Here is a 25,992-nt window from a genome sequence, read left to right on the forward strand (position 1 = left end):
TGCTTCTACCTGGATTATGTTTGAGAGGCTTCCATTAAAGAACAGCCTCTGTGTTCTGTTAGACAAGTAACTCTTTATTCACATTATAGCAGCGGATGTAAAGCCATAACACATACGTTTTCCCAGCTGCAGACTATGACCGATAATGTCAAAAGCTGCACTGAAGTCTAACAAGACAGCCCCCACAATAATTTAATCATAAATTTCTCTCAGTCAATCATCAGTCATTTGTGTAAGTGCCGTGCTTGTTGTGTCCTTCCCTATATGCGTGCTGAAAGTCTGTTTTCAATTTGTGGTCCATTGTATCTGGTCAAACACCATTTTTTCCAGAAGGATTGGTGGCAGACTGTTTGGTCGGCTATTTGAGCCAGTAAAGAGGGCTTTACTGTTTTTGGGTAGTGGAATGACTTTAGCTTCCCTCCAGGCCTGAGGTCACACACTTTCTAGTAAGCCTAAATTGAAGATGTGGCAAATAGGATAATAGCGGACGATATTGCCACACCTAAGTAATTTTCTGTCCAGATTGTCAGACCCTGGTGGCTTGTCAAGGTTAATAGACAACAACAATTTTTTCACCTCTTCAAATTGACTTTACAGAATTCAAAAGTACTGTTCTTGTCTTTCATAATTTGGTGAGATATACTTGGATGTGTAGTGTCAGCATTTGTTGCTAGCATGTCATCCCTAAATTTGTTAATCTTGCCAATGAAAAAGTAATTAAAGTAGTGGGCAATATCATTGGATTTTGTGATAAATGAGCCACCTGATTCAATGAACGATGGAGCCGAGTTGGCTCTATTCCCCAAAATTGAATTTAAGGTGCCCCAAAGATTTTTATTATCATTCATCTTTGTTTCATAGTATAGTTTATTTTTATTTAGCTTAGTCACAAGATTTCTTAATTTGCATTCTATCGATGGCATGCATAGCCAGTTAGATACCATCTGTAGAGGTGCAATCTTTATCAGCAACACAAAAGCTTATAGTATTTCAAACACATAAAATATACATTCAAGTCGAACTGAAATCTTAACAGAAACATGTTGGGTCATTTTCACAGCTTTCTATTTCCTTACAACCGGTTAAACTGATGTCATTTGCAAAATTGGAAATGAAAATGTAAAAAAAAAAAAAATAGTTATTGTATTTTGTACCTGGTCCCTAAACGTGTTTTCTCCACGAAGGAAGCCGAGATGAAAGGTGCAGATGCAAACTAGATTGAAGCATTAACTCTATCGATTTATGACATTCTGGTGAGCAAAGGTTTATTTATTCTTCTTGGGCAACATATAATGAATGACAGATGAGAAGCTGCATGTATCTAATTATAGACACATTGACTAACAAATCGTCTACCAAAATATTGGAAATTATAAGCAGAAACATTTCTAAATCAGGCAAAATAAATCCTGCACCCCTGTCAAAATTTTGGGGGACCATCTGTAACTGTAGCCCACAGTGCATTTTCTATATTGCCATGTCAGGTGCAGGCCTCAGATTTTCACATATTTACTGAACAGAAATGTAAACGCAACATGCAACAATTTTAAAGAATTACAGTTCATATAACGAAATCAGTCAATTGAAATAAATTCACTCGGCCCTAATCTATGTATTTCACATGACTGGATTTACAGATATGAATCTGTTGGTCACAGATACCTTAAAAAAATGGGTGTGGATCAGAAAAACAGTCAATATCTGGTGTAACCACCATTTGCCTCATGCAGCGCAACACATCTTCTTTGCATAGAGTTGATCAGACTTAATTGTGGCCTGTGGAATGTTGCTCTACTCCTCTTCAATGGCTGTGCGATATGGCACATGCTGTCGTACATTTTCATTTATTTATTTATTTATTTTACCTTTATTTAACCAGGCAAGTCAGTTAAGAACACATTCTTATTTTCAATGACGGCCTGGGAAAAGTTGGGTTAACTGCCTGTTCAGGGGCAGAACGGCAGATTTGTACCTTGTCAGCTCGGGGGTTTGAACTCGCAACCTTCCGGTTACTAGTCCAACGCTCTAACCACTAGGCCATGGAAGAACTGGGCCATTTTCAGCTTCCAGGAATTGTGTACAGGTCCGTGAATTATAATTCTGAAATATGAGGTGATGGAGACGGATTAATGGTATGACAACGGGCCTCAGGATCTCATTACGGTATCTCTGTGCTTGTGATAGAATGCAATTGTGTTAGTTGTCCATAGCCATACATGTCGTCTGTGGTTGTGAGGCCAGCTGGACGTACTGCCAAATTCTTTAAAACGATGTTGGAAGCGGCAACAGCTCTGGTAGACATTCCTGCAGTCAACAAGCCAATTGCACGCTCCCTCAAAACTTGGGACATCTTTGGCATTGTGTTCTGTGACACAATGTCCCCAGCACAATATGCACCTGTTTAAGGATCTGCCCCTTTTTTTCAATTTTTGCCTAAAATGACATACCCAAATCTAACTGCCTGTAGCTCAGGGCCTGAAGCAAGGATATGCATATTCTTGGTACCATTTGAAAGGAAATACTTTGAAGGTTTTGGAACTGTGAAGGTATGTAGCAGAATATAACACAATAAATCTGGTAAAAGATCATTAAAAAATTAAAATAAAACGTTATTTTGTATTTTTTTTGTACCATCATCTTTGAAATGCAAGAGAAAGGCCATAATGTAGTATTCCAGGCCAGATGCAATTTAGATTTTGGCCACTAGATGGCATCGGTGTATGTGCACATTTTTTGACTGATCCAATGAAACATTGCATTTATGTTCAAAATGTTGTATCAAGACTACCCAAATGTGTCTAATTCATTTATTAATAACTTTTCATGTTCAAAACTGCACTCTCCTCAAACAACAGCATGGTATTCTTTCACTGTAATAGCTACTGTAAATTGGACAGAGCGGTTAGATTAACAAGAATTTAAGCTTTCTGCCAATATCAGATATGTCTATGTCCTGGGAAATTTTCTTGTTACTTACAACCTCATGCTATGCTTGCTCAACCGTCCCATGGAAGGGGCACCGATCCCGAAGAAATTCAGCTCCTTGATATGCCACGCCTGTCAGGTGGATGGATTATCTTGGCAAAGGAGAAATGCTCACTAACAGGGATGACCCACACACCACTAGTGTGTGTGTGTGTGTGTGTGTGTGTGTGTGTGTGTGTGTGTGTGTGTGTGTGTGTGTGTGTGTGTGTGTGTGTGTGTGTGTGTGTATTTGTAAGTCGCTCTGGATAAGAGCGTCTGCTAAATGACTTAAATGTAAATGTAAATATGTATGAGAGAGAGAGTGAGTGAGTGAATTTTAGTCTTCCTCCAGTTCCCTTTCATCCAACCAACATCCATTCTAACATAATTGAGGCCTGAGTCTCATGTGGACATGTGAGAGCATCTGGGTTAAGTTCATTAGGCACCAATCGCATAGATCCTATGTGTGTCGAACACATTCAGATGTTCCCGGGTGGCACTCCTTCACTTCTGCTCGGGATGCAGCCACAAGACAAGCATTTTGGTCATGGCAGAGGTGGCCCTGAAACACAAAACATACAAGACAATGAAGTATAAATGGGCTTAGATCCCATGACATCCCATATCAAATGCTTTCCATACAATAGGTCTTGTTATACCAATCATATTCTTTGTTTCAGATGCACAATGTTTGACAACTGCTATTGTCTGACTATTATGGGGTATGTTTGTTTGAAAGGTTTAGAGGGAGAGGGAGTAAAATTATTTTATTTAATAAAATACATGTTTAGAACATTGATTAAAAGCTTCAGTTTTTACATTTAACATTTAACATTTAAGTCATTTAGCAGACGCTCTTAACCAGAGCGACTTACAAATTGGTGCATTCACTTTATGACATCCAGTGGAACAGCCACTTTACAATAGTGCATCTAAATCTTTTAAGGGGGGGGGGTGAGAAGGATTACTTTATCCTATCCTAGGTATTCCTTAAAGAGGTGGGGTTTCAGGTGTCTCCGGAAGGTGGTGATTGACTCCGCTGTCCTGGCGTCGTGAGGGAGTTTGTTCCACCATTGGGGAGCCAGAGCAGCGAACAGTTTTGACTGGGCTGAGCGGGAACTGTACTTCCTCAGTGGTAGGGAGGCGAGCAGGCCAGAGGTGGATGAACGCAGTGCCCTTATTTGGGTGTAGGGCCTGATCAGAGCCTGGAGGTACTGAGGTGCCGTTCCCCTCACAGCTCCGTAGGCAAGCACCATGGTCTTGTAGCGGATGCGAGCTTCAACTGGAAGCCAGTGGAGAGAGCGGAGGAGCGGGGTGACGTGAGAGAACTTGGGAAGGTTGAACACTAGACGGGCTGCGGCGTTCTGGATGAGTTGTAGGGGTTTAATGGCACAGGCAGGAGCCCAGCCAACAGCGAGTTGCAGTAATCCAGACGGGAGATAACAAGTGCCTGGATTAGGACCTGCGCCGCTTCCTGTGTGAGGCAGGGTCGTACTCTGCGGATGTTGTAGAGCATGAACCTACAGGAACGGGCCACCGCCTTGATGTTAGTTGAGAACGACAGGGTGTTGTCCAGGATCACGCCAAGGTTCTTAGCGCTCTGGGAGGAGGACACAATGGAGTTGTCAACCGTGATGGCGAGATCATGGAACGGGCAGTCCTTCCCGGGAGGAAGAGCAGCTCCGTCTTGCCGAAGTTCAGCTTGAGGTGGTGATCCGTCATCCACACTGATATGTCTGCCAGACATGCAGAGATGCGATTCGCCACCTGGTCATCAGAAGGGGGAAAGGAGAAGATTAATTGTGTGTCGTCTGCATAGCAATGATAGGAGAGACCATGTGAGGTTATGACAGAGCCAAGTGACTTGGTGTATAGCGAGAATAGGAGAGGGCCAAGAACAGAGCCCTGGGGGACACCAGTGGTGAGAGCGCGTGGTGAGGAGACAGATTCTCGCCACGCCACCTGGTAGGAGCGACCTGTCAGGTCCTGTGGTCCTTCTGTAGCTCAGTTGGTAGAGCATGGCGCTTGTAACGCCAGGGTAGTGGGTTCGATCCCCGGGACCACCCATACGTAGAATGTATGCACACATGACTGTAAGTCGCTTTGGATAAAAGCGTCTGCTAAATGGCATATATTATTATTATTATTATTATTATATTAGGTAGGACGCAATCCAAGCGTGGGCCGCGCCGGAGATGCCCAACTCGGAGAGGGTGGAGAGGAGGATCTGATGGTTCACAGTATCGAAGGCAGCCTCTTACACTTTATAGTTTCTGTAGGTTCAAGACCAATTCTACTTATGACAGAGTTAGATGCATGACTGAGAGAGAAGAAAAAGGGAAAGAGAGAAAAGGGGAAAGGGGAGAGAGAAAGAGAGCGACAGAAAGGAGGAGAAAGTGTCCCCTTGTTTGCACACCTGAGTGATAAATGTTGAAAGTTCCCTGCCTCTAGACCCACCTGGTCACCTTTTTGACGTGACCTGGGCATGACATTAGCTCCTTTTAGCCTTGTTACTGATGGATTCTATTAAAATGTAACGTTTCAAGTTAAACTGTAGTTTGTTTGTATCCTGTGTAGTGAATGATTACTGTGAGTATTAATGGAATTTATTAGGCCATGAAACTGTGTGTATGCTAATTTAGAAACCATAACCTAATCAGATAAGAGGAAATGGCCTCGGATCAGAGAGCAGTGTCAGGCCCAGAACAGAAGATGGACTGGGTGTGATTCTGACATTTGGCTAAACAAAGAAAGGACCATGGACATTCCACAGGGGAAAAGAGGGAAACAGCTGGGACAGTGACACCTACAAGGGAAGAGTATAAAATGTGTTTTGATCTTTCTAAATGGATGCACTCAGCTGACTATATCATTGGTATTAAACACTTGAAACTTCTCTTGAGCTTTGTCTCAATTCATTATTGCAAAGAGGTTGCAATAGCCTTTTTCTTTTAACATTGTCATGCTGGAGTCTACCAGCTGATCAGGTAACACTTTATGAGCCACCTGTTTATAATGTATTAATAAAGGAGCGATCTGGGATTTAAACAACAACAAAGCGGGCAACCTGTCACTCTTTTTGGTAAACAGCTAAGGAATGGGGCTGGAGAAATGTAACCACTCTTAAATTCATAGACAAATCTATGGATGCAAGGACTGACCATCCATGAGATCGAAATAAAATACTACTAATAATTGTAAAGATGTTTTGAAGTGATACAGTGTTTGTTTACAATGACATAAAACACACATATCTCCTGATGGGGTGAGGCAATTAAACTAAATCATGAAGTAAGCTTACAAGGCATTTACAAGTTACATTGTTCAATTCTCAATGGCTGTATATTATTCATTTCAAAGTCCAAAAATGTATGTACCAATAGCAGACTGCCTCTTGTGGCTTTAATACATATGATGCTAATAATAATAATAATACATGTAATTTGTATAGCGCTTTCATTACTCTCCTCCATAGTTGGGGACTTGAAGAAGTAGGGGGGTGGCTGGAGTTTATGTTATAAGCTTGTTATTATGATATAACACTCACAGAATGTCCAGCTGCTGGGACCGTAGGGGAAAAGCAAAAACATGTCTGTCAATAAAGTATAACTCTTTGTTGTTTATAATACAGTATTGTCACAGCTGATGAGGGAACTGATTGCAAAATAAAAATCTGATAATAAATAACATTTCAGGGGAGGCATATTCAAACAATTGAGATTTAGGACATGGGAAGTTTGAACTATATTTTCCCCCACTTGGCTGCCAATTTATACCATTGCGGTTAATGCTCATTTGCGGTGTGTGCAAAAGTGAAATGATAGCAGGTCAGGCGACATGATTCTCCAGAGGAATCGGTTAGAAACGCATCCAACTGGGTCAGACTGCTCTGAACTCTAATTCACATATATGCGATGGTCCTTAGTCGTCCCATGTACCACCAATTTAATTATACCTTAACCCTTGGTTGAGGTTTTCTTTTGTTTTTTTTTCCCGTGTAGTTGAGAGTGACAGATTACACCTTTTAGCACACTTAGGCCCGTGTCTGTGTTTAAACAGCAGCCTTTCTGCTCCTGTGACAAGGTAATACACCAGCCTTCACCATTAATAACACCATCTCTTACCTAGCTGAGACATAAACTATAGACAGACATGCTTTAGTCCATAGGTGCTTGTGTAGAGTCCGACCCATACGTAGACACACAGAGATGCACACTCACATATGTACCATTAGATTCTTGAAAAAAAAAAAACAAGTTATGGATTGTTTTATATCACATTACCTACAGTTGGAAGGGCCCACAATTTAGGTAGCACGCACAGCAAATACCAAATAGATGTTTGTTGAATTGGGATTTAGAATGAAACCAGGCTCGAGGGGCGGTCAATCCTCTTCTGGCTGTACCGGGTAGAGATTTATGAGTAAATGTGGCCATTAAGGCCAAACCAATTAGCCACTATGTAAGACTGTAAGCGGGAACACTCTTATAAAAAGTGTTCCAAAAGTGTTCTTCGGTTGTCCCCACAGGAAAACCCATTTTGGTCCCAGGTAGAACTATTTTAGGTTCCATGTAGAACCAAAAAAGGGTTCTTCAAAGGGTTAACCAAACTGTTTTAGGTTCTAGATAGCACCTTTTTCTCTAGCAGTGTACAGCCTCAGTGTTCACAGTAAAAGTGACAGAAATTGCACAGAATGCTCACAACGTTCAAGTTTCCGCTCACAAGAACTGAAATTTGCTAAGTGCTGGAAAAAAATTGAGGGAACATTGGAGTCCAGCGTGTCTGTCTAGAAACTAGCGTGTGACAGTTTTATGAGTGCGACGAGACCTTTCAAGACGAGGGCTGCGGAGGTTGTGGGAATTCTAGGAAAGTAAAGCAAGAGGGACTGATGGTCTGTTCCGTACACTGCCACACACTAACGTAAAAAATATACTGCATATACAAAACATTAGAACACCTTCCTAATATTGAGTTCCACCCCCTTTTGATCTCAGAACAGCCTCAATTCATTCGGGCATGGACTCTACAAGGTGTCAAAAGCATTCCACAGGGATGCTGGCCGATGTTGACTCCAGTGCTTCCCACAGTTGTGTCAAGTTGGCTGGATGTCCTCTGAGTGGCACACATACACAATCTGTCATGCAGGTGAATGAGGACCCAAAAGCGACTTGACGAAAACAGAGTCTTTAATCCAGTAAAGTAATTCTACAAACATAAGACATAATTCCACTCGTAATGACGAGAACAGACTGGAGACTCGATCAAGAACTGCAGGTTGCCTCGGGAAGGCACTTGAACCTAGCAGACTCAGACACCTGCTCTCCACGCAGCATCTGAGGGAAACACGACACGACAGGGCGATACACAGACACAGCACGGTGAACAATAGACAAGGATCCGACAGGACAGGAACGGAAAACAAGGGAAGAAATAGGGACTCTAATCAGGGGAAAAGGTAAGGAACAGGTGTGGGAAGACTAAATGATTGATTAGGGGAATAGGAACAGCTGGGAGCAGGAACAGAACGATAGAGAGAAGAGAGAGAGGAAGGAGAGAGAAAAAGGGGAACGAACCTAAAAAGACCAGCAGGGGGAAAATGAACAGAGGGAAAAGCAAAATGACAAGACAATCTAAGACAAAACATGACAGTACCCCCCACTCACCGAGCGCCTCCTGGCGCACTCGAGGAGGAATCCTGGCGGCAACGGAGGAAATCATCAATGAGTGAACGGTCCAGCACGTCCCGAGACGGAACCCAACTCCTCTCCTCAGGACCGTAACCCTCCCAATCCACTAAGTATTGGTGACCCCGTCCCCGAGAACGCATGTCCATGATCCTACGTACCTTGTAAATAGGTGCGCTCTCGACAAGGACGGGAGGGGGAGGGAAGACGAACGGGGTGCGAAGAAAGGGCTTGACACAGGAGACATGGAAGACAGGATGGACGCGACGAAGATGTCGCGGAAGAAGCAGTCGCACAGCGACAGGATTGACGACCTGGGAGACACGGAACGGACCAATGAACCGCGGAGTCAACTTACGAGAAGCTGTCGTAAGAGGAAGGTTGCGAGTGGAAAGCCACACTCTCTGGCCGCAACAATACCTTGGACTCTTAATCCTGCGTTTATTGGCGGCTCTCACAGTCTGTGCCCTGTAACGGCAAAGTGCAGACCTCACCCTCCTCCAGGTGCGCTCACAACGTTGGACAAACGCTTGAGAGGAGGGAACGCTGGACTCGGCAAGCTGGGAAGAGAACAGAGGAGGCTGGTAACCCAGACTACTCTGAAACGGAGATAACCCGGTAGCAGACGAAGGAAGCGAGTTGTGAGCGTATTCTGCCCAGGGGAGCTGTTCTGCCCAAGACGCAGGGTTTCTGAAAGAAAGGCTGCGTAGTATGCGACCAATCGTCTGATTGGCCCTCTCTGCTTGACCGTTAGACTGGGGATGAAACCCGGAAGAGAGACTGACGGACGCACCAATCAAATGACAGAACTCCCTCCAAAACTGTGACGTGAATTGCGGGCCTCTGTCTGAAACGGCGTCTAACGGGAGGCCATGAATTCTGAACACATTCTCGATGATGATTTGTGCCGTCTCCTTAGCGGAAGGAAGTTTAGCGAGGGGAATGAAATGTGCCGCCTTAGAGAACCTATCGACAACCGTAAGAATCACAGTCTTCCCCGCAGACAAAGGCAGACCGGTAATGAAGTCTAGGGCGATGTGAGACCATGGTCGAGAAGGAATGGGGAGCGGTCTGAGACGACCGGCAGGAGGAGAGTTACCCGACTTAGTCTGCGCGCAGTCCGAACAAGCAGCCACGAAACGGCGCGTGTCACGCTCCTGAGTCGGCCACCAAAAGCGCTGGCGAATAGACGCAAGAGTGCCTCGAACACCGGGATGACCAGCTAACTTGGCAGAGTGAGCCCACTGAAGAACAGCCAGACGAGTGGAAACAGGAACGAAAAGGAGGTTACTAGGACAAGCGCGCGGCGACGCAGTGTGTGTGAGTGCTTGCTTAACCTGTCTTTCAATTCCCCAGACTGTCAACCCGACAACACGCCCATAAGGAAGAATCCCCTCGGGATCAGTAGAAGCCACAGAAGAACTAAACAGACGGGATAAGGCATCAGGCTTGGTGTTTTTGCTACCCGGACGGTAAGAAATCACAAACTCGAAACGAGCGAAAAACAACGCCCAACGAGCTTGACGGGCATTAAGTCGTTTGGCAGAACGGATGTACTCAAGGTTCTTATGGTCTGTCCAAACGACAAAAGGAACGGTCGCCCCCTCCAACCACTGTCGCCATTCGCCTAGGGCTAAGCGGATGGCGGGCAGTTCGCGGTTACCCACATCATAGTTGCGTTCAGATGGCGACAGGCGATGAGAAAAATAAGCGCAAGGATGAACCTTATCGTCAGACTGGAAGCGCTGGGATAGAATGGCTCCCACGCCTACCTCTGAAGCGTCAACCTCGACAATGAATTGTCTAGTGACGTCAGGAGTAACGAGGATAGGAGCGGACGTAAAACGTTCTTTTAGAAGATCAAAAGCTCCCTGGGCGGAACCGGACCACTTAAAACACGTCTTGACAGAAGTAAGAGCTGTGAGAGGGCAGCAACTTGACCGAAATTACGAATGAAACGCCGATAGAAATTAGCGAAACCTAAAAAGCGCTGCAACTCGACACGTGACCTTGGAACGGGCCAATCACTGACAGCTTGGACCTTAGCGGTATCCATCTGAATGCCTTCAGCGGAAATAACGGAACCGAGAAAAGTAACGGAGGAGACATGAAAAGAGCACTTCTCAGCCTTCACGTAGAGACAATTCTCTAAAAGGCGCTGTAGAACACGTCGAACGTGCTGAACATGAATCTCGAGTGACGGTGAAAAAATCAGGATATCGTCAAGATAGACAAAAACAAAGATGTTCAGCATGTCTCTCAGAACATCATTAACTAATGCCTGAAAAACAGCTGGCGCATTGGCGAGACCAAACGGCAGAACCCGGTACTCAAAATGCCCTAACGGAGTGTTAAACGCCGTTTTCCACTCGTCCCCCTCTCTGATGCGCACGAGATGGTAAGCGTTACGAAGGTCCAACTTAGTAAAGCACCTGGCTCCCTGCAGAATCTCGAAGGCTGATGACATAAGGGGAAGCGGATAACGATTCTTAACCGTTATGTCATTCAGTCCTCGATAATCCACGCAGGGGCGCAGAGTACCGTCCTTTTCTTAACAAAAAAGAACCCCGCCCCGGCCGGAGAGGAAGAAGGCACTATGGTACCGGCGTCAAGAGACACAGATAAATAATCCTCGAGAGCCTTACGTTCGGGAGCCGACAGAGAGTATAGTCTACCCCGAGGAGGAGTGGTCCCCGGAAGGAGATCAATACTACAATCATACGACCGGTGAGGAGGAAGGGAGTTGGCTCGGGACCGACTGAAGACCGTGCGCAGATCATGATATTCCTCCGGCACTCCTGTCAAATCGCCAGGTTCCTCCTGAGAATTGGGGACAGAAGAAATGGGAGGGATGGCAGACATTAAACACTTCACATGACAAGAAACGTTCCAGGATAGGATAGAATTACTAGACCAATTAATAGAAGGATTATGACATACTAGCCAGGGATGACCCAAAACAACAGGTGTAAAAGGTGAACGAAAAATCAAAAAATAAATAGTCTCACTGTGGTTACCAGATACTGTGAGAGTTAAAGGTAGTGTCTCAAATCTGATACTGGGAAGATGACTACCATCTAAGGCAAACATGGGCGTAGGCTTGTCTAACTGTCTGAAAGGAATGTCATGTTTCCGAGCCCATGCTTCGTCCATGAAACAACCCTCAGCCCCGAGTCAATCAAGGCACTGCATGTAGCACCCGAACCGGTCCAGCGTAGATGGACCGACATAGTAGTACAGGATCTAGATGAAGAGACCTGAGTAGTAGCGCTCACCAGTAGCCCTCCGCTTACTGATGAGCTCTGGCCTTTTACTGGACATGAATTGACAAAATGTCCATCAAATCCGCAATAGAGGCACAGGCGGTTGGTGATCCTCCGTTCCCTCTCCTTAGTCGAGATGCGAATACCTCCCAGCTGCATGGGCTCAGTCTCTGAGCCAGAGGAGGGAGATGGTTGCGATGCGGAGCAGGGAAACACCGTTGATGCGAGCTCTCTTCCACGAGCTTGGTGACGAAGATCTACCCGTCGTTCTATGCGGATGGCGAGAGCAATCAAAGAGTCCACACTGGAGGGAACCTCCTGAGAGAGAATCTCATCTTTGACCACTGCGTGGAGTCCCTCCAGAAAACGAGCGAGCAGCGCCGGCTCGTTCCAGTCACTAGAGGCAGCAAGAGTGCGAAACTCTATAGAGTAATCCGTTATGGATCGATCACCTTGGCATAGGGAAGCCAGGGCCCTAGAAGCCTCCCTACCAAAAACTGAACGGTCAAAAACCCGAATCATCTCCTCTTTAAAGTTCTGGTAATTGTTTGAACAATCAGCCCTTGCCTCCCAGATAGCTGTGCCCCACTCTCGAGCCCGGCCAGTAAGAAGTGAAATGACGTAAGCAACCCGAGCTCTCTCGCTAGAGTATGTGTTGGGTTGGAGAGAGAACACAATATCACACTGGGTGAGAAAGGAGCGGCACTCCGTGGGCTGCCCGGAGTAGCAAGGTGGGTTATTAACCCTAGGTTCCGGAGGCTCGGCAGGCCAGGAAGTAACAGGTGGCACGAGACGAAGACTCTGGAACTGTCCAGAGAGGTCGGAAACCTGAGCGGACAGGTTCTCCACGGCATGGCGAGCAGCAGACAATTCCTGCTCGTGTCTGCCGAGCATGGCTCCTTGGATCTCGACGGCAGTGTTACGAACGTCTGTAGTCGCTGGGTCCATTCTTTGGTCGGATCCTTCTGTCATGCAGGTGAATGAGGACCCAAAAGCGACTTGGCGAAAACAGAGTCTTTAATCCAGTAAAGTAATTCTACAAACATAAGACATAATTCCACTCGTAATGACGAGAACAGACTGGAGACTCGATCAAGAACTGCAGGTTGCCTCGGGAAGGCACTTGAACCTAGCAGACTCAGACACCTGCTCTCCACGCAGCATCTGAGGGAAACACGACACGACAGGGCGATACACAGACACAGCACGGTGAACAATAGACAAGGATCCGACAGGACAGGAACGGAAAACAAGGGAAGAAATAGGGACTCTAATCAGGGGAAAAGATAAGGAACAGGTGTGGGAAGACTAAATGATTGATTAGGGGAATAGGAACAGCTGCGAGCAGGAACGGAACGATAGAGAGAAGAGAGAGAGGAAGGAGAGAGAAAAAGGGGAACGAACCTAAAAAGACCAGCAGGGGGAAAATGAACAGAGGGAAAAGCAAAATGACAAGACAATCTAAGACAAAACATGACACAATCCATGTATCATTTGTCTCAAAGCTTAAAAATCCTTCTTTAACCTGTCTCCCCCCCTTCATCTTGAAGTTGATATCAATAAGGGACCATAGCTTTCACCTGGTCAGTCTATAGTATGTCATGGAAAGAACAGGTATTCCTAATGTTTTGTACAATCAGTGTATACAGGGCATTCGAAAAGTATTCAGACCCCTTGACTTTTTCCACATTTTGTTAATTAAGTTACAAGCTTAAATATAAAATTGATTTTTTTAATCCTCTCATCAATTTACACACAATACCCCATAATGACAAGCAATTTTTGCAAATGTATAAAAAAAAAAAATAACTGAAATATCACATTTACATAACTATTCAGACCATTTACTCAGTACTTTGTTGAAGCACCTTTGGCAGCGATTAGTCATCTTGGGTATGATGCTACAAGCTTGACACACCTGTATTTGGGGAGTTTTCAAGCTCTGGGAGACTTGAGAGGAACTCTGGAGTTCTTTCAGAGTGACCATCGGGTTTTTGGTCACCTCCCTGATTGCTCAGTTTGACCCACCGGCCAGCTGTAGGGTGAGTCTTGGTGGTTCGATACTTCTTCCATTTAAGAATGATGGAGGCCACTGTGGTCTTGGGGACCTTCAATACAATACTTCGGTACCCTTCCCCAGGTCTGTGCCTTGACACAATCCTGTCTCGGAGCTCTAAGGACAATTCCTTCAACCTCGTGGCTTGGTTTTTGCTCTGACATGCACTGTCAACTGTGGGACCATATATAGACAGGTGTGTAACTTTCCAAATCATGTCGAATCAATGGAATTTACCACAGTTGGAGTACAATCAAGTTTAAGAAACATCTCAAGGATGATCAATGGAAACAGGATACACCTGAATTTTGAGACTCATAGCAAAGGGTCTGAATACAAACGTAAATAAGGTATTTCATATTTTGGTGGTTTTTGGGGGGCAAAAACATCTAGAAACCTGTTTTTGCTTTGTCATTATGGGGTATTATGTGTAGATTGATGGGGAAAATATCTATTTAATCAATTTTAGAATAAGACTGTAACAAAACAAAATGTGGAAAAAGTCAAGGGGTCTGAATACTTTCGGAATTCACAAGTATCTGAGTATGCTTATCTGAGGGAGACATAGTTCTACACCATTGCACACCATTTTTGCATATATCATTGCAAAGATGATTTACTATGAAAAGCAACCGTAACGCTTTATACAGATTAGAGAAGATTTTTGGAATGCAGCAATTCACGTTTGGTTTGGTCACATGGATTGGTTATATACGTGTTATAAGTACATTTATTTTAGATGCACATAAATGATCTCTGCCATCTTGTTAACAAGGACGCTGCAAGTATTTTGAGTAATACCGTTATGTTTTAAGCAGATAGAAAATGTTACCCTAAATTAGTGCTGCACTCATTATAAAATAACTATTTTATAGTTAATAACTCATTCCAGAACCTGTCAGTGACTTGTTTGATCTTAAAGTGTGGGTGCAGTCCTAATTCACAAGGAAATGCAAAGTTTGCCTGGCTTGTGCCTGGCTTAGAAGTGAGCCTATAGGCCTGGCAGTCCCAGGCTGCAGAGAGTGAGGACTGGCAACTTCCTGCTGTGGCATCTCCTCACCAGGAGAGAGCAGTATTGAACTAGACTGGGCTCTGTGTCGCTGTCAGCAGTACTACAGAGGACCATGCTCTGGGTTGAAGTTTCCCCTAGGTATAGATCTAGGATCAGCTTCCGCTTCCCAATCCTAACCTTTGCAAAATGCAAAACTAACCCAAGATCAGCGTCTAGGAGCAACTTCACCCCAAACCAAGAACCACACTCTTTACTAGTTGGTGTATATAGAGGCAGAGTGCTTTAATATAATGTAAATTGTGGATCCAAAGGATGTATTTAAATAGTGTGTACAGTACCTGTCCTGTTTAGCAGGTTGTGTCGGGCCCTAATGAAGCCCAGGATGTCTGCGTCTGTCTGCTGGTCTCCAGTCAGAGGGAAGAAGGACTTTGAGAGCTCAGTGGAGGACAGGGCTCTGGAACACACACACACACACACACACACACACACACACACACACACACACACACACACACACACACACACACACACACACACACACACACACACACACACACACACACACACACACACACACACACACACACACACTAAATGCTTCAAATTAAACAATTTTATCAATCCCACCCCTGTACACACACAGGCATCTCTTTGTTACATTCACACATTTTAGTAATTTAGCAGACGCTCTTAACCAGAGAGACTTACAATAGTGAGCAGATGTACAAAAATATATAACACCATGGGAATAGAACCCACAACCCTGGCATTTATTTTATTTTATTAAAAACCTGTTTTCGCTTTGTATGAACTTGGTCTTTTACCAAATAGATCAATGTTCTGAATACCATCCTTACCATGTCACAACACAACTGATCGGCTCAAACGCATTAGGAAGGAAATAAAATCCACAATTGAACTTTTAACAAGGCACACCTGTTAATTGAAATGCATTCCAGGTAACTATCTCATGAAGCTGGTTGAGAGAATGCCAAGAGTGTGCAAAGCTGTCATCAAGGCTTGAAGAATCTCAAATATAAAATATATTTAGATTTGTTTAACACTTTTTGGTTACTACAGGATTCCATATGTGTTACCCATAGGCAGACACATAGGAAGGAACCTGCTAACACTGATTTAGATACATTATATTGCGTGAATATTCTACAGACCAACTGTCATCAAAGGGTTGACACAAACTTGGAGCCAGAGAACTAACCTTTATCAATGCAGGATGTTTTTCCTTTGAAATAGTTTGATAAAAACAGTGATTATACAGTAACAAAAGAGATGATTAAGGTTGATGAGATGATTTAAAGGGGAATTTCACCCTGGGCGAATCAGGGCTTGTTTTCATCATGTCCCAGGAATTTCTACAACAGTGAGATGTGGTTCGCACATTGCCCAGGAGAAAGGCAGGTCTGGGGTTTCACACGCTGAATGGTACACCTTATGACAGCTTCTGGTGTATTGATGGGGAGGGAGGTGGCATTTCGTGAAGCCTTCATATTATATAGTGATCACACTCTACACTTTTGTGTGCATAGATATGGTTGTCCTTGTTCAATACAGGCATTGTGCGTCTTTCAGCAATGTTCCTATCGCCAGATTCATTGCTAAATATATAAGCATTTTTTCCAGTCTCTGAAAGACAACAACTTGTGTTGGGCGGTGCTTCCTGTTCTGGCCTCCATCCTTCCCCAAGGCGGCCATATTTGAAAACAACACAATCCTTGGGCAAAACTGAATGAACTGACCAGAGGCAATGGTTTCAAGTGATTCCTCTCAGCAACACAAATTTGAACATGGAGCATTTTGGTATGTTCTATGAGCTACATGGTGACATTCAACCATACATGTTTCAACTAGAATATAGCGATGAGGATTCAAAACTAAGTGTTGGATTAAGCTGTTAGAAGCTCAGCTACAGCCGACGTCATTTTTTCTGCAAGCCACCAATTAACTTTAGTTTATCTATTGAAACTCATATTGAGTATTGCCTGCAAACATACTACTGTGTAACATTGGGGGGAAAACAAATGTTTCTGTTTGCTAACTTAACTCGGTAGCTAGCTAGGTAGCTAAGTTAGCTAAACAACTACAGGTAGCCATATCTATGACTAAAAATAGAAGAGGTTTTACAGTTAGAGATCTTTTGTATCTCGGTTGTAAAATGTCTTCTCCTTTTAGTTGTAGATATGGCTGCTAAACAGCAAGATACAACATTGCAACCAGCCAAGTAAAGCTAGGTTAACCAGCAAACGTTAGCACATGACTGGAGTTGGCTTGTTAGCTTGGCACCTGCTAACTTATCACACGAGTCACACCTCGTGTTTGTAACTTGTTAGCAAACATGTGTAACATCAGCAACTAAATTGTTTTACTAGCTAACTATGTAACATAATTGACAAGGGTTGACATTGGTTATGATTATGACTGTGGATGCATTTCAATCAAAAAATTATAGGCATGATGCAAGATAGGATTCCAAGATGTAAATAACAATTATTGTATATCCAGCAAGCTAGCTGGCTAAGTGTACTAGCAAACAGTGAGTAGAAACAATAATAACAATACATCTCAAAAACTGAAGCTGCCTTTAGTATAAAAATATTTGCCTAAGCATGCCTGATAGAAATGGCTGTATGTAGACACTGTCTGCCAACCTAAACTCAACAAAAAAAGAAACATCCCTTTTTCAGGACCCTATCTTTCAAATATTATTTGTAAAAATGCAAATAACTTCACAGATCTTCATCGTAAAGGGTTTAAACACTGTTTCTCATGCTTGTTCAATGAACCATAAACAATTAATGAAAATACACCTGTGGAACGGTCGTTAAAACACAAACAGCTTACAGACGGTAGGCAATTAACCTCTCTTGGGTAGGGGGCAGTATTTTGACATCCAGATGAAAAGCGTGCCCAAAGTAAACTGCCTGTTACTCAGGCCCAGAAGCTAGGATATGCATATAATTGGTAGATAACAACTAAAGATTCTAAAACTGTTCAAATGATGTCTGTGAGTACAATAAAACTGATATGGCAGGCGAAACCTAGAGGACAAACCACCCCCCAAAAAAATCAGCCTACCCCTATTTTCAATTGCTATCACTTTTATCATAGGACCAAGTCCTCCCAGATTGCAGTACCTAGGGCTTCCACTAGATGTCAAAAGTCTTTAGAAAGAGTTTCAGGCTGGTTTTGGAAAAACTAGCCAGAAATTGAAGTTTTTGCATTTTGTATGCATTTTGATGGAGGGAAACTGGGTGGATTATTGACTGAAGCGCGCCAGCTAAACTGAGTTTTTATGGATATAAAGAAGGACATTATCGAACGAAAGGATGCAATGTAACTGGGAACTTTTGGAGTGCCAACAGAAGAAGATCATCAAAGGTAAGGCATTTTTCGCTATTGTCGCACCTGCCTGGTTGAAATATGTTTTTCATGTGTTTGTATGCGGGACGCTGTCCTTAGATAATCACATGGTTTGCTTTTGCCGTAAAGCCTTTTTGAAATCTGACACAGACACAGCGGTTGGATTAACAAGAAGTTAAGCTTTATTTTGATTACACGTGATTTTATGAAAGTTAAATATTTATAATACTATAGTTTGAATTTTACGCTCTGCATATGTGGGATATGTGGGACGCTTTCGGTGAAAGCAAACAATGCTATTATCTCAGGATAGCACCTCCGTAAACAAAGAGAGAAACCATATTTCAACTCTGAAGGCGCGACACAAAACAGAAATAAAAATATAATTCATGCCTTACCTTTGACAAGCTCCTTTTGTTGGCACTCCAATATGTCCCATAAACATCACAAATGGTCCTTTTGTTCGATAAATTCCATCGATATATAAAATGGATCAAACGTGCCAAAATGTCCATTTATTTGGCGCGTTTGATCCAGAAAAACACAGGTTCCAACTTGCGCAACGTGACTACAAAACATCTCAAAAGTTACCTGTAAACTTTGCCAAAACATTTCAAACTACTTTTGTAATACACCTTTAGGTATTTTTTAACATAAATAATCAATAAAATTGAAGACGGGATGATCTGTGTTCAATACAGGAGGAAAACAAACTGTAGCTAGCTTTCTGGTCACGCACCTCTATCTAACAGTACACTTCAAGTGACCCTCGTTCAAGATGGCCGTACCTCTTCACAACTACACAACTAATTTCTAAAGACTGTTGACATCCAGTGGAAGCGATAGGAACTGCAAGAAGGTCCCTTAGAAATCTGGATTCCCAATGAAAAACATTGAAAAGAGAATGACCTCAAAAAAAACATCTGAATGGTTTGTTCTCTGGGTTTTCGCCTGCTAAATAAGTTCTGTTATGATTCAAAGAGTTTTAGAAACTTCAGAGTGTTTTCTATCCAAATCTACTAATAATATGCATGTATTATCATCTGGGGATGAGTAGCAGGCAGTTGATTTTGGGCATGCATTTCATCCGGACGTGAAAATACTGCCCCCTGTCAACATGAAGTTAAGGTCACAGTTATAAAAACTTGGACACTAAAGAGGCCTTTCTACTGACTCTGAAAAACATTGAAATGCTGCATGCTGCAAGGAGGCATGAGAACTGCAGATGTGGCCAGGGCAATAAGTTGCAATGTCTGTACTGCGAGACGCCTAAGACAACCCTACAGGGAGACAGGACGGACAGCTGATAATCCTCGCAGTAGCAGACCATGTGTAACAATAGGATCGGTACATCACACCTGTGGGACAGGCACAGGATGGCAACAACAACTGCCCGAGATACACCAGGAATGCACAATCCCTCCATCAGTGCTCAGACTGTCCGCAATAGGCTGAGAGAGGCTGGACTGAGGGCTTGTAGGCCTGTTGTAAGGCAGGTCCTCACCAGACATCACCGGCAACAACATCGCCCATGGGCACAAACCCACCGTCGCTGGACCAAACAGGACTGGCAAAAAGTGCTCTTCAGTGACAAGTCGTGGTTTTGTCTCACCAGGGGTGATGGTCAGATTTGCGTTTATTGTTGAAGGAATGAGCGTTACACCGAGGCTTGTACTCTGGAGCGGGATCGATTTGGAGGTGTAGGATCCATTACGGTCTGGGGCAGTGTGTCACAGCATCATCGGACTGAGCTTGTTGTCATAGCAGGCAATCTCAATGCTGTGCGTTACAGGGAAGACATCCTCCTCCCTCATGTGGTACCCTTCCTGCAGGCACATCCTGACATGACCCTCCAGCATGACAATGCCACCAGCCATACTGCTCGTTCTGTGCGGGATTTCCTGCAAGAAAGGAATGTCAGTTTTCTGCCATGGCCAGTGAAGAGCACGGATCTCAGTCCCATTGAGCACTTCTGGGACCTGTTGGATCGGAGGGTGAGGGCTAGGGCCATTCCCTGCAGAAATGTCTGAGAATTTGCAGGTGCCTTGGTGGAAGAGTGGGGTAACATCTCACAGCAAGAACTGGCAAATCTGGTGCAGTCCACGAGGAGGAGATGCACTGAAGTACTTAATGCAGCTGGTGGCCACACCAGATACTGACTGTCACTTTTGATTTGAACCCTTTAACCCTTTGGTCATGGACACATTATTCAATTTCTGTAAGTCACATGTCTGTGGAACTTTTTCATTTTATGTCTCAGATGTTAAATCTTGTTATATTCATACAAATATGTACACATGTTAAGTTTGCTGAAAATAAACACAGTTGACAGTGAGAGGGCGTATCTTTTTTTCCTGAGTTTACCTACCTAGGTACATTTGTACTGTCTGGTCCCTGTGTAAAGGTTGAGGGTTATGCCATATTTCTTTCTATTAGGCTAAATATTGTTGTAAATGTAATCTCTGTGTCTGTGCACATGTATGCATATTCAACTAGTCTACCCTAATGTTGTTGTTATGCTGGCACAGTTCAACTGTCATTCAAACTACAATAGAGTTTAATTTATTACATGTTTTTGTCATTTAAGTATGACCATCTGGTTATTCTCTTCAAATCATCGTCGCCTACACTGCTCTCATCGCCACTCTGGGGATCATCGACAAGGCTGATTAGCCATCCTCAGAAGACCACTCTTCCAGAATGAGTGCAAGTAAACAGACAACTGAGAAAAAGGACATTGTGACCTCTTGTGGGCAATCGGAGACTTACACCTGAGAACAAAGAAGGCCCTCCGAAGGAGAAGGTCCAATCGACCCTCCTCACAAAGCTGAACCTTTTCCACAAGATCCTGGGCCCAACAGAGATACGTGCCAAAGACATTCAACACATAAATACATACATTATTTCTTTCCCAAAAGAGCGGCAGTTCGGGGCAAGGTATTAGGGCTATTTTGAGTGTAGTTCCCAAATGCATCCAAGTGTTGCTTCTCTTTCTCTCTCTCTTTAACTCTCCATCTTGTGTAACAAGTGTCATATTGTGTTAGTCCACTAGCAACTTGTTGTCATCATATTTGGTTTCTAATCAATAACCTATACAGTGTGTGTGTACTATGTTATCATTTAATTAGTTAGTAAATAAATAATCAAATCAATTTGTGTGGTACGGAATGATTAGTAAGACTCGGGTTTGTGCAGATTCACGAAGTCTGCGATGTTCAGAATGAGACTGATATTAGGAAATTATTCATTAGTGACTTATGAAATCTATATATTCTTGAGTTAATTCAGGAGACGGAAATTCGTTAAACAACTTTTTTCCTAATGAGTTAATTGTTACATGATTAATTTAATCTAAAAACAATTAAACATAGTAAGTAATTATTCGATGAATAACAGTCATCACATTAATTATAGTCATGTCACGACACTAGATAACTTAGATATCTTGCTAGCCTAGCTGGACTAACTAACATTAGGTTTACCTCTAATCTTGAATCTTCCGTAATGTTGTGAAGGAGAAAAAAAAGATGGTATCGCATCACTTCTCAGCTGTCGTCGAAAATGGATTCCCCAGCATGAGTGTCCACTAAATTTGCCCTAGAAAAGGCTAACCAAAATAAAAACCCACATTAATTTATAAAATGGAGTTAAAAGTAAGGGGAGAACACAAGAAAAGGTTTTGTTTTCCTAAACTTAAAGAGGAAGACTTAACTTCTTGGATATAGGGGGTGCTATTTTAATTTTCCCCCATTTTAAACAAGATATTTTGTCACGAAAAGATGCTCGACTATGCATATAATTGACAGCTTTGGAAAGAAAACACTCTGACGTTTCCAAAACTGCAAAGATATTATGGAGCTAATTTGGAAAAAAAGTTTGGCGTTGTAAGTGACTGCATTTTCCAGTCTTTTCCTGAACAAAACGGAGCTATTTCGTCTACACAAATAATCTTTTTGGAAAAAATGAACATTTGCTATCTAACTAAGAGTCTCGTCATTGAAAACATCCAAAGTTCTTCAAAAGGTAAATTATTTTATTTGAATGCTTTTCTTGTTTTTGTGAAAATGCCTGCTGAATGCTAGGCTTAATGCTATGCTAGGCTATCAATACTCTTACACAAATGCTTGTGTAGCTTTGGTTGAAAAGCATATTTTCAAAATCTGAGATGACAGCGTTGTTAAAAGGCTAAGCTTGTGTTTGAATATATTTATTTCATTTCATTTGCGATTTTCATGAATAGGAAACGTGCGTTATGGTAATGAGCTTGAGGCTATGATTACGCTCCCGGATACGGGATTGCTCGATGCTAGAGGTTAAACACCTGCCAAGTGGAGCATTGGCTCTGCAGCTCTTAAATACTAGCTAACAACTGATTAACGTGGCAACAGCTGCAAGACATCTTGACCAACGTGGATGATTGCAATCAGTGCACGTCCACACTTAAACAGAATCAACCTTGAAATCGAAAAGTGAAAATGGAGAAAAAACAAAACCTGTAACACTACAAAAAATATAGTCCATGTATTTATTGGACAAGTTCTCTCACAACCAACCACACCATTATCAACTTAAATATATATAATAATAATATATGCCATTTAGCAGACGCTTTTATCCAAAGCGACTTACAGTCATGTGTGCATACATTCTACGTATGGGTGGTCCCGGGGATCGAACCCACTACCCTGGCGTTACAAGCGCCATGCTCTACCAACTGAGCTACAGAAGGAAATGCGTCGCTCCTTAACCTGTTACTCCTACCCCCTACTTTTTCGAACATTCTGTTAAAAATCGCGCAACATTTCAGCGCCCTGCTACTCATGCCAGGAATATAGTATATGCATATGATTAGTATGTGTGGATAGAAAACACTCAGACGTTTATAAAACTGGTTAAATCACGGCTGTGACTATAACAGAACGTGCGTTTCATCGAAAAGCGCAGGAAAATCTGATCACTGAAAAGGCGAAAATATATCCATGCGCCACTAGAACCCATTGTTGAATGTGAACCACATTAAATGGGGCCGAGGTTGCAATACCTACAGCTTCCACACGATGTCAACAGTCTTGTTATTTGCCTACGATTTGTTTCTTGGTCAAACGGGCACAAGGTAGCGCCTTTCTTCCGGTCTCCGACCGGATATTTTGGTTGAGATTTACCCGGGCATTATTTCCAGACGTACAGCTATAGAATATACATCGCCTCGTGATCAATTTGATCGCTTATTAACGTTTACTAATACCTAAAGTTGCATTACAAAAGTATTTAGATGTGTTTTGTGAAAGTTTATCGTCAACTTTTCAATTTAAAAAAATGACATTACGTTATAAAACGCTATTTTTTTCCTTGATCACAGTCTTCATAGATCGATATCTAGGCTATATATGGACTGATTTAATCGAAAAAAAGACCCAATAGTGATGTTTATGGGACATCTAGGAGTGCCAACAAAGAAGATGGTCAAAGGTAATGAATGTTTTATATTTTATTTGTGCGTTTTGTGTAGCGCCGACTATGCTAATTATTTTGTTTACGTCCCCTGCAGGTCTTTTGGGGTGTTACATGCTATCAGATAATAGCTTCTCATGCTTTCGCCGAAAAGCATTTTAAAAATCTGACTTGTTGCCTGGATTCACAACAAGTGTAGCTTTAATTCAGTACCCTGCATGTGTATTTCAATGAACGTTTGAGTTTTAACGAGTGCTATTAGCATTTAGCGTAGTGCATTTGCATTTCCAGATGTCTAGATGGGACGCCTGCGTGTCGGGTAGGAGCAAGAGGTTAAATGCATTGCTTTCTCCAATATAAACATGGGGGCCATACTTGCGAACATAAGCAAGCGTTAAGTTAAATGGGTTCTCAAGCACAAAATGCAAATCAGCCAGTGAAAAGCATCAATTTACTTGCATGTGACTGAACTCAAAATTGTAGCTGGTCCCATCAGATAACGTACCTTTGAGAAAAAAATGTAATTACTCGTTTAACAAAATTGTATTTATCTGTTATTTTACCAGGTAAGTTGACTGAGAACACTTTCTCATTTGCAGCAACGACCTGGGGAATAGTTACAGGGAAGAGGAGGGGAATGAATGAGCCAATTGTAAACTGGGGATTATTAGGTGACCGTGATGGTTTGAGGGCCAGATTGGGAATTTAGCCAGGACACCAGGGTTAACACCCCTACTCTAAGTGCCATGGGATCTTAAATGACCTCAGAGCGTCAGGACACCCGTTTAACGTCCCATCCGAAAGACGGCACCCGACACAGGGCAGTGTCCCTGGGGCATTGGGATAATATTTTTTTAGACCAGAGGAAAGAGTGCCTCCTACTGGCCCTCCAACACCACTTCCACCAGCATCTGGTCTCACATCCAGGAACTGACCAGGACCAACCCTGCTTAGCTTCAGAAGCAAGCCAGCAGTGGTATGCAGGGTGGTATGCTGCTGGCTACAGCAACATCTCTTTCTCTAAGCAATTGTATTAGTATAAAATAATTTCCCAATTTTTTTTAACATAAAATATAGCTCAGTTTCTGAATTATTTTAAACAGTCATTATTGCTCATCTTTATAAAAGGTGTAAATAATTTCCGACCCCACTGTATATGCACATTTGTCAGGTGGTATAGGAATTGTGTCATCTATACTCATTACCTTTCGATCTGGAACATTTTTAATGTTTCACTTCACTGAATACATCCCAGGTCAGTTATTCATATAATGAATACAGATTGGACTCACCTGGTCATTGGATGGCTAGGAGAGGACGACTCGGAGCTCTGATTGGTCCGTATTGAACTTTGACCCCTAGCCATGCCCTCTGACTCTGGGACCTGGTGAGAAGGGATGATGTGAGTGAGACAGGTAAACCTATACACACACGCATTCCTGTGTCCTCATGTATTCTATCACAAACCAAACCCGGACAACGTTGGGCCAATTGTGTGCCGCCCTATGGGACTCCAACTCATAGCCGGATGTGATACAGTCTGGATTCAAACCAGGAACCGTGGTGACACTTCTTGCACTGAGATGCAGTGCCTTAGACCGTGCGCCACTCAGGAGGCATAATATGTCATAACAGCTGACATAAATTGCCATAACTGCTCGTCCAAATATTTCTATATATCTTAATTACATTCTTTTACATTTAGATGTGTGTATTGTTGTGCATTTAAGTGAGAATGCCCAAGAAGCCAGTGTTTGGAGTATATATTGCCATGGTGTTAGGGCATTATCACTTTTATACAACGGGTTACCAACATATTCAAATAATGATTTACATATTCTCATAAAAAAATGTTATTTTGATTCATTTATTCATACTATTTCATCCTTCCACAAGATATGATGACGATGACACAACTTTCAAAGCAGAATTACATTCCCATTGTTCCTCAATTACAGTGTATGATATACCATGTTCTAGCTCTGAGTCTCTACTTTTATCCAATGTAAAAAACACATTATCAAATTTTTTGTTACTTATAAGGGCAAATTCAGGAACCTAGGCAAATATCGTGGGCCACTACATCACGAGAGAGCCGCTTGAACGTTGACTTTTCTTTTAATCAAAACAGTTTTTGGGGGGCAGAAATGCCTTCTCGAACATGTAAACTTTCATGTGCCTTAA

At 42.8% G+C, this 25,992-nt stretch overlaps 1 protein-coding gene across 1 annotated transcript in view; it reads right to left on the minus strand.

Moving 5' to 3' along the window:
- Positions 1–3,183: 3,183 nt before the first annotated feature.
- Positions 3,184–25,992, minus strand: part of kif6 (kinesin family member 6) — a 292,827-nt gene continuing 270,018 nt past the window's right edge. Inside the window, exons 19-21 of the mRNA XM_046349915.1 lie at positions 25,101–25,192; positions 15,318–15,433; positions 3,184–3,526 (exon numbers count right to left, since the gene is read on the minus strand). Coding sequence (XP_046205871.1) covers positions 3,510–3,526; positions 15,318–15,433; positions 25,101–25,192 — 225 coding nt within the window. The 3' untranslated portion in view covers positions 3,184–3,509. The remainder of the gene's footprint in view (positions 3,527–15,317; positions 15,434–25,100; positions 25,193–25,992) is intronic.

The sequence above is a fragment of the Oncorhynchus gorbuscha genome, linkage group LG05 (assembly GCF_021184085.1).
Source record: "Oncorhynchus gorbuscha isolate QuinsamMale2020 ecotype Even-year linkage group LG05, OgorEven_v1.0, whole genome shotgun sequence".
Taxonomy (NCBI): domain Eukaryota; kingdom Metazoa; phylum Chordata; class Actinopteri; order Salmoniformes; family Salmonidae; genus Oncorhynchus; species Oncorhynchus gorbuscha.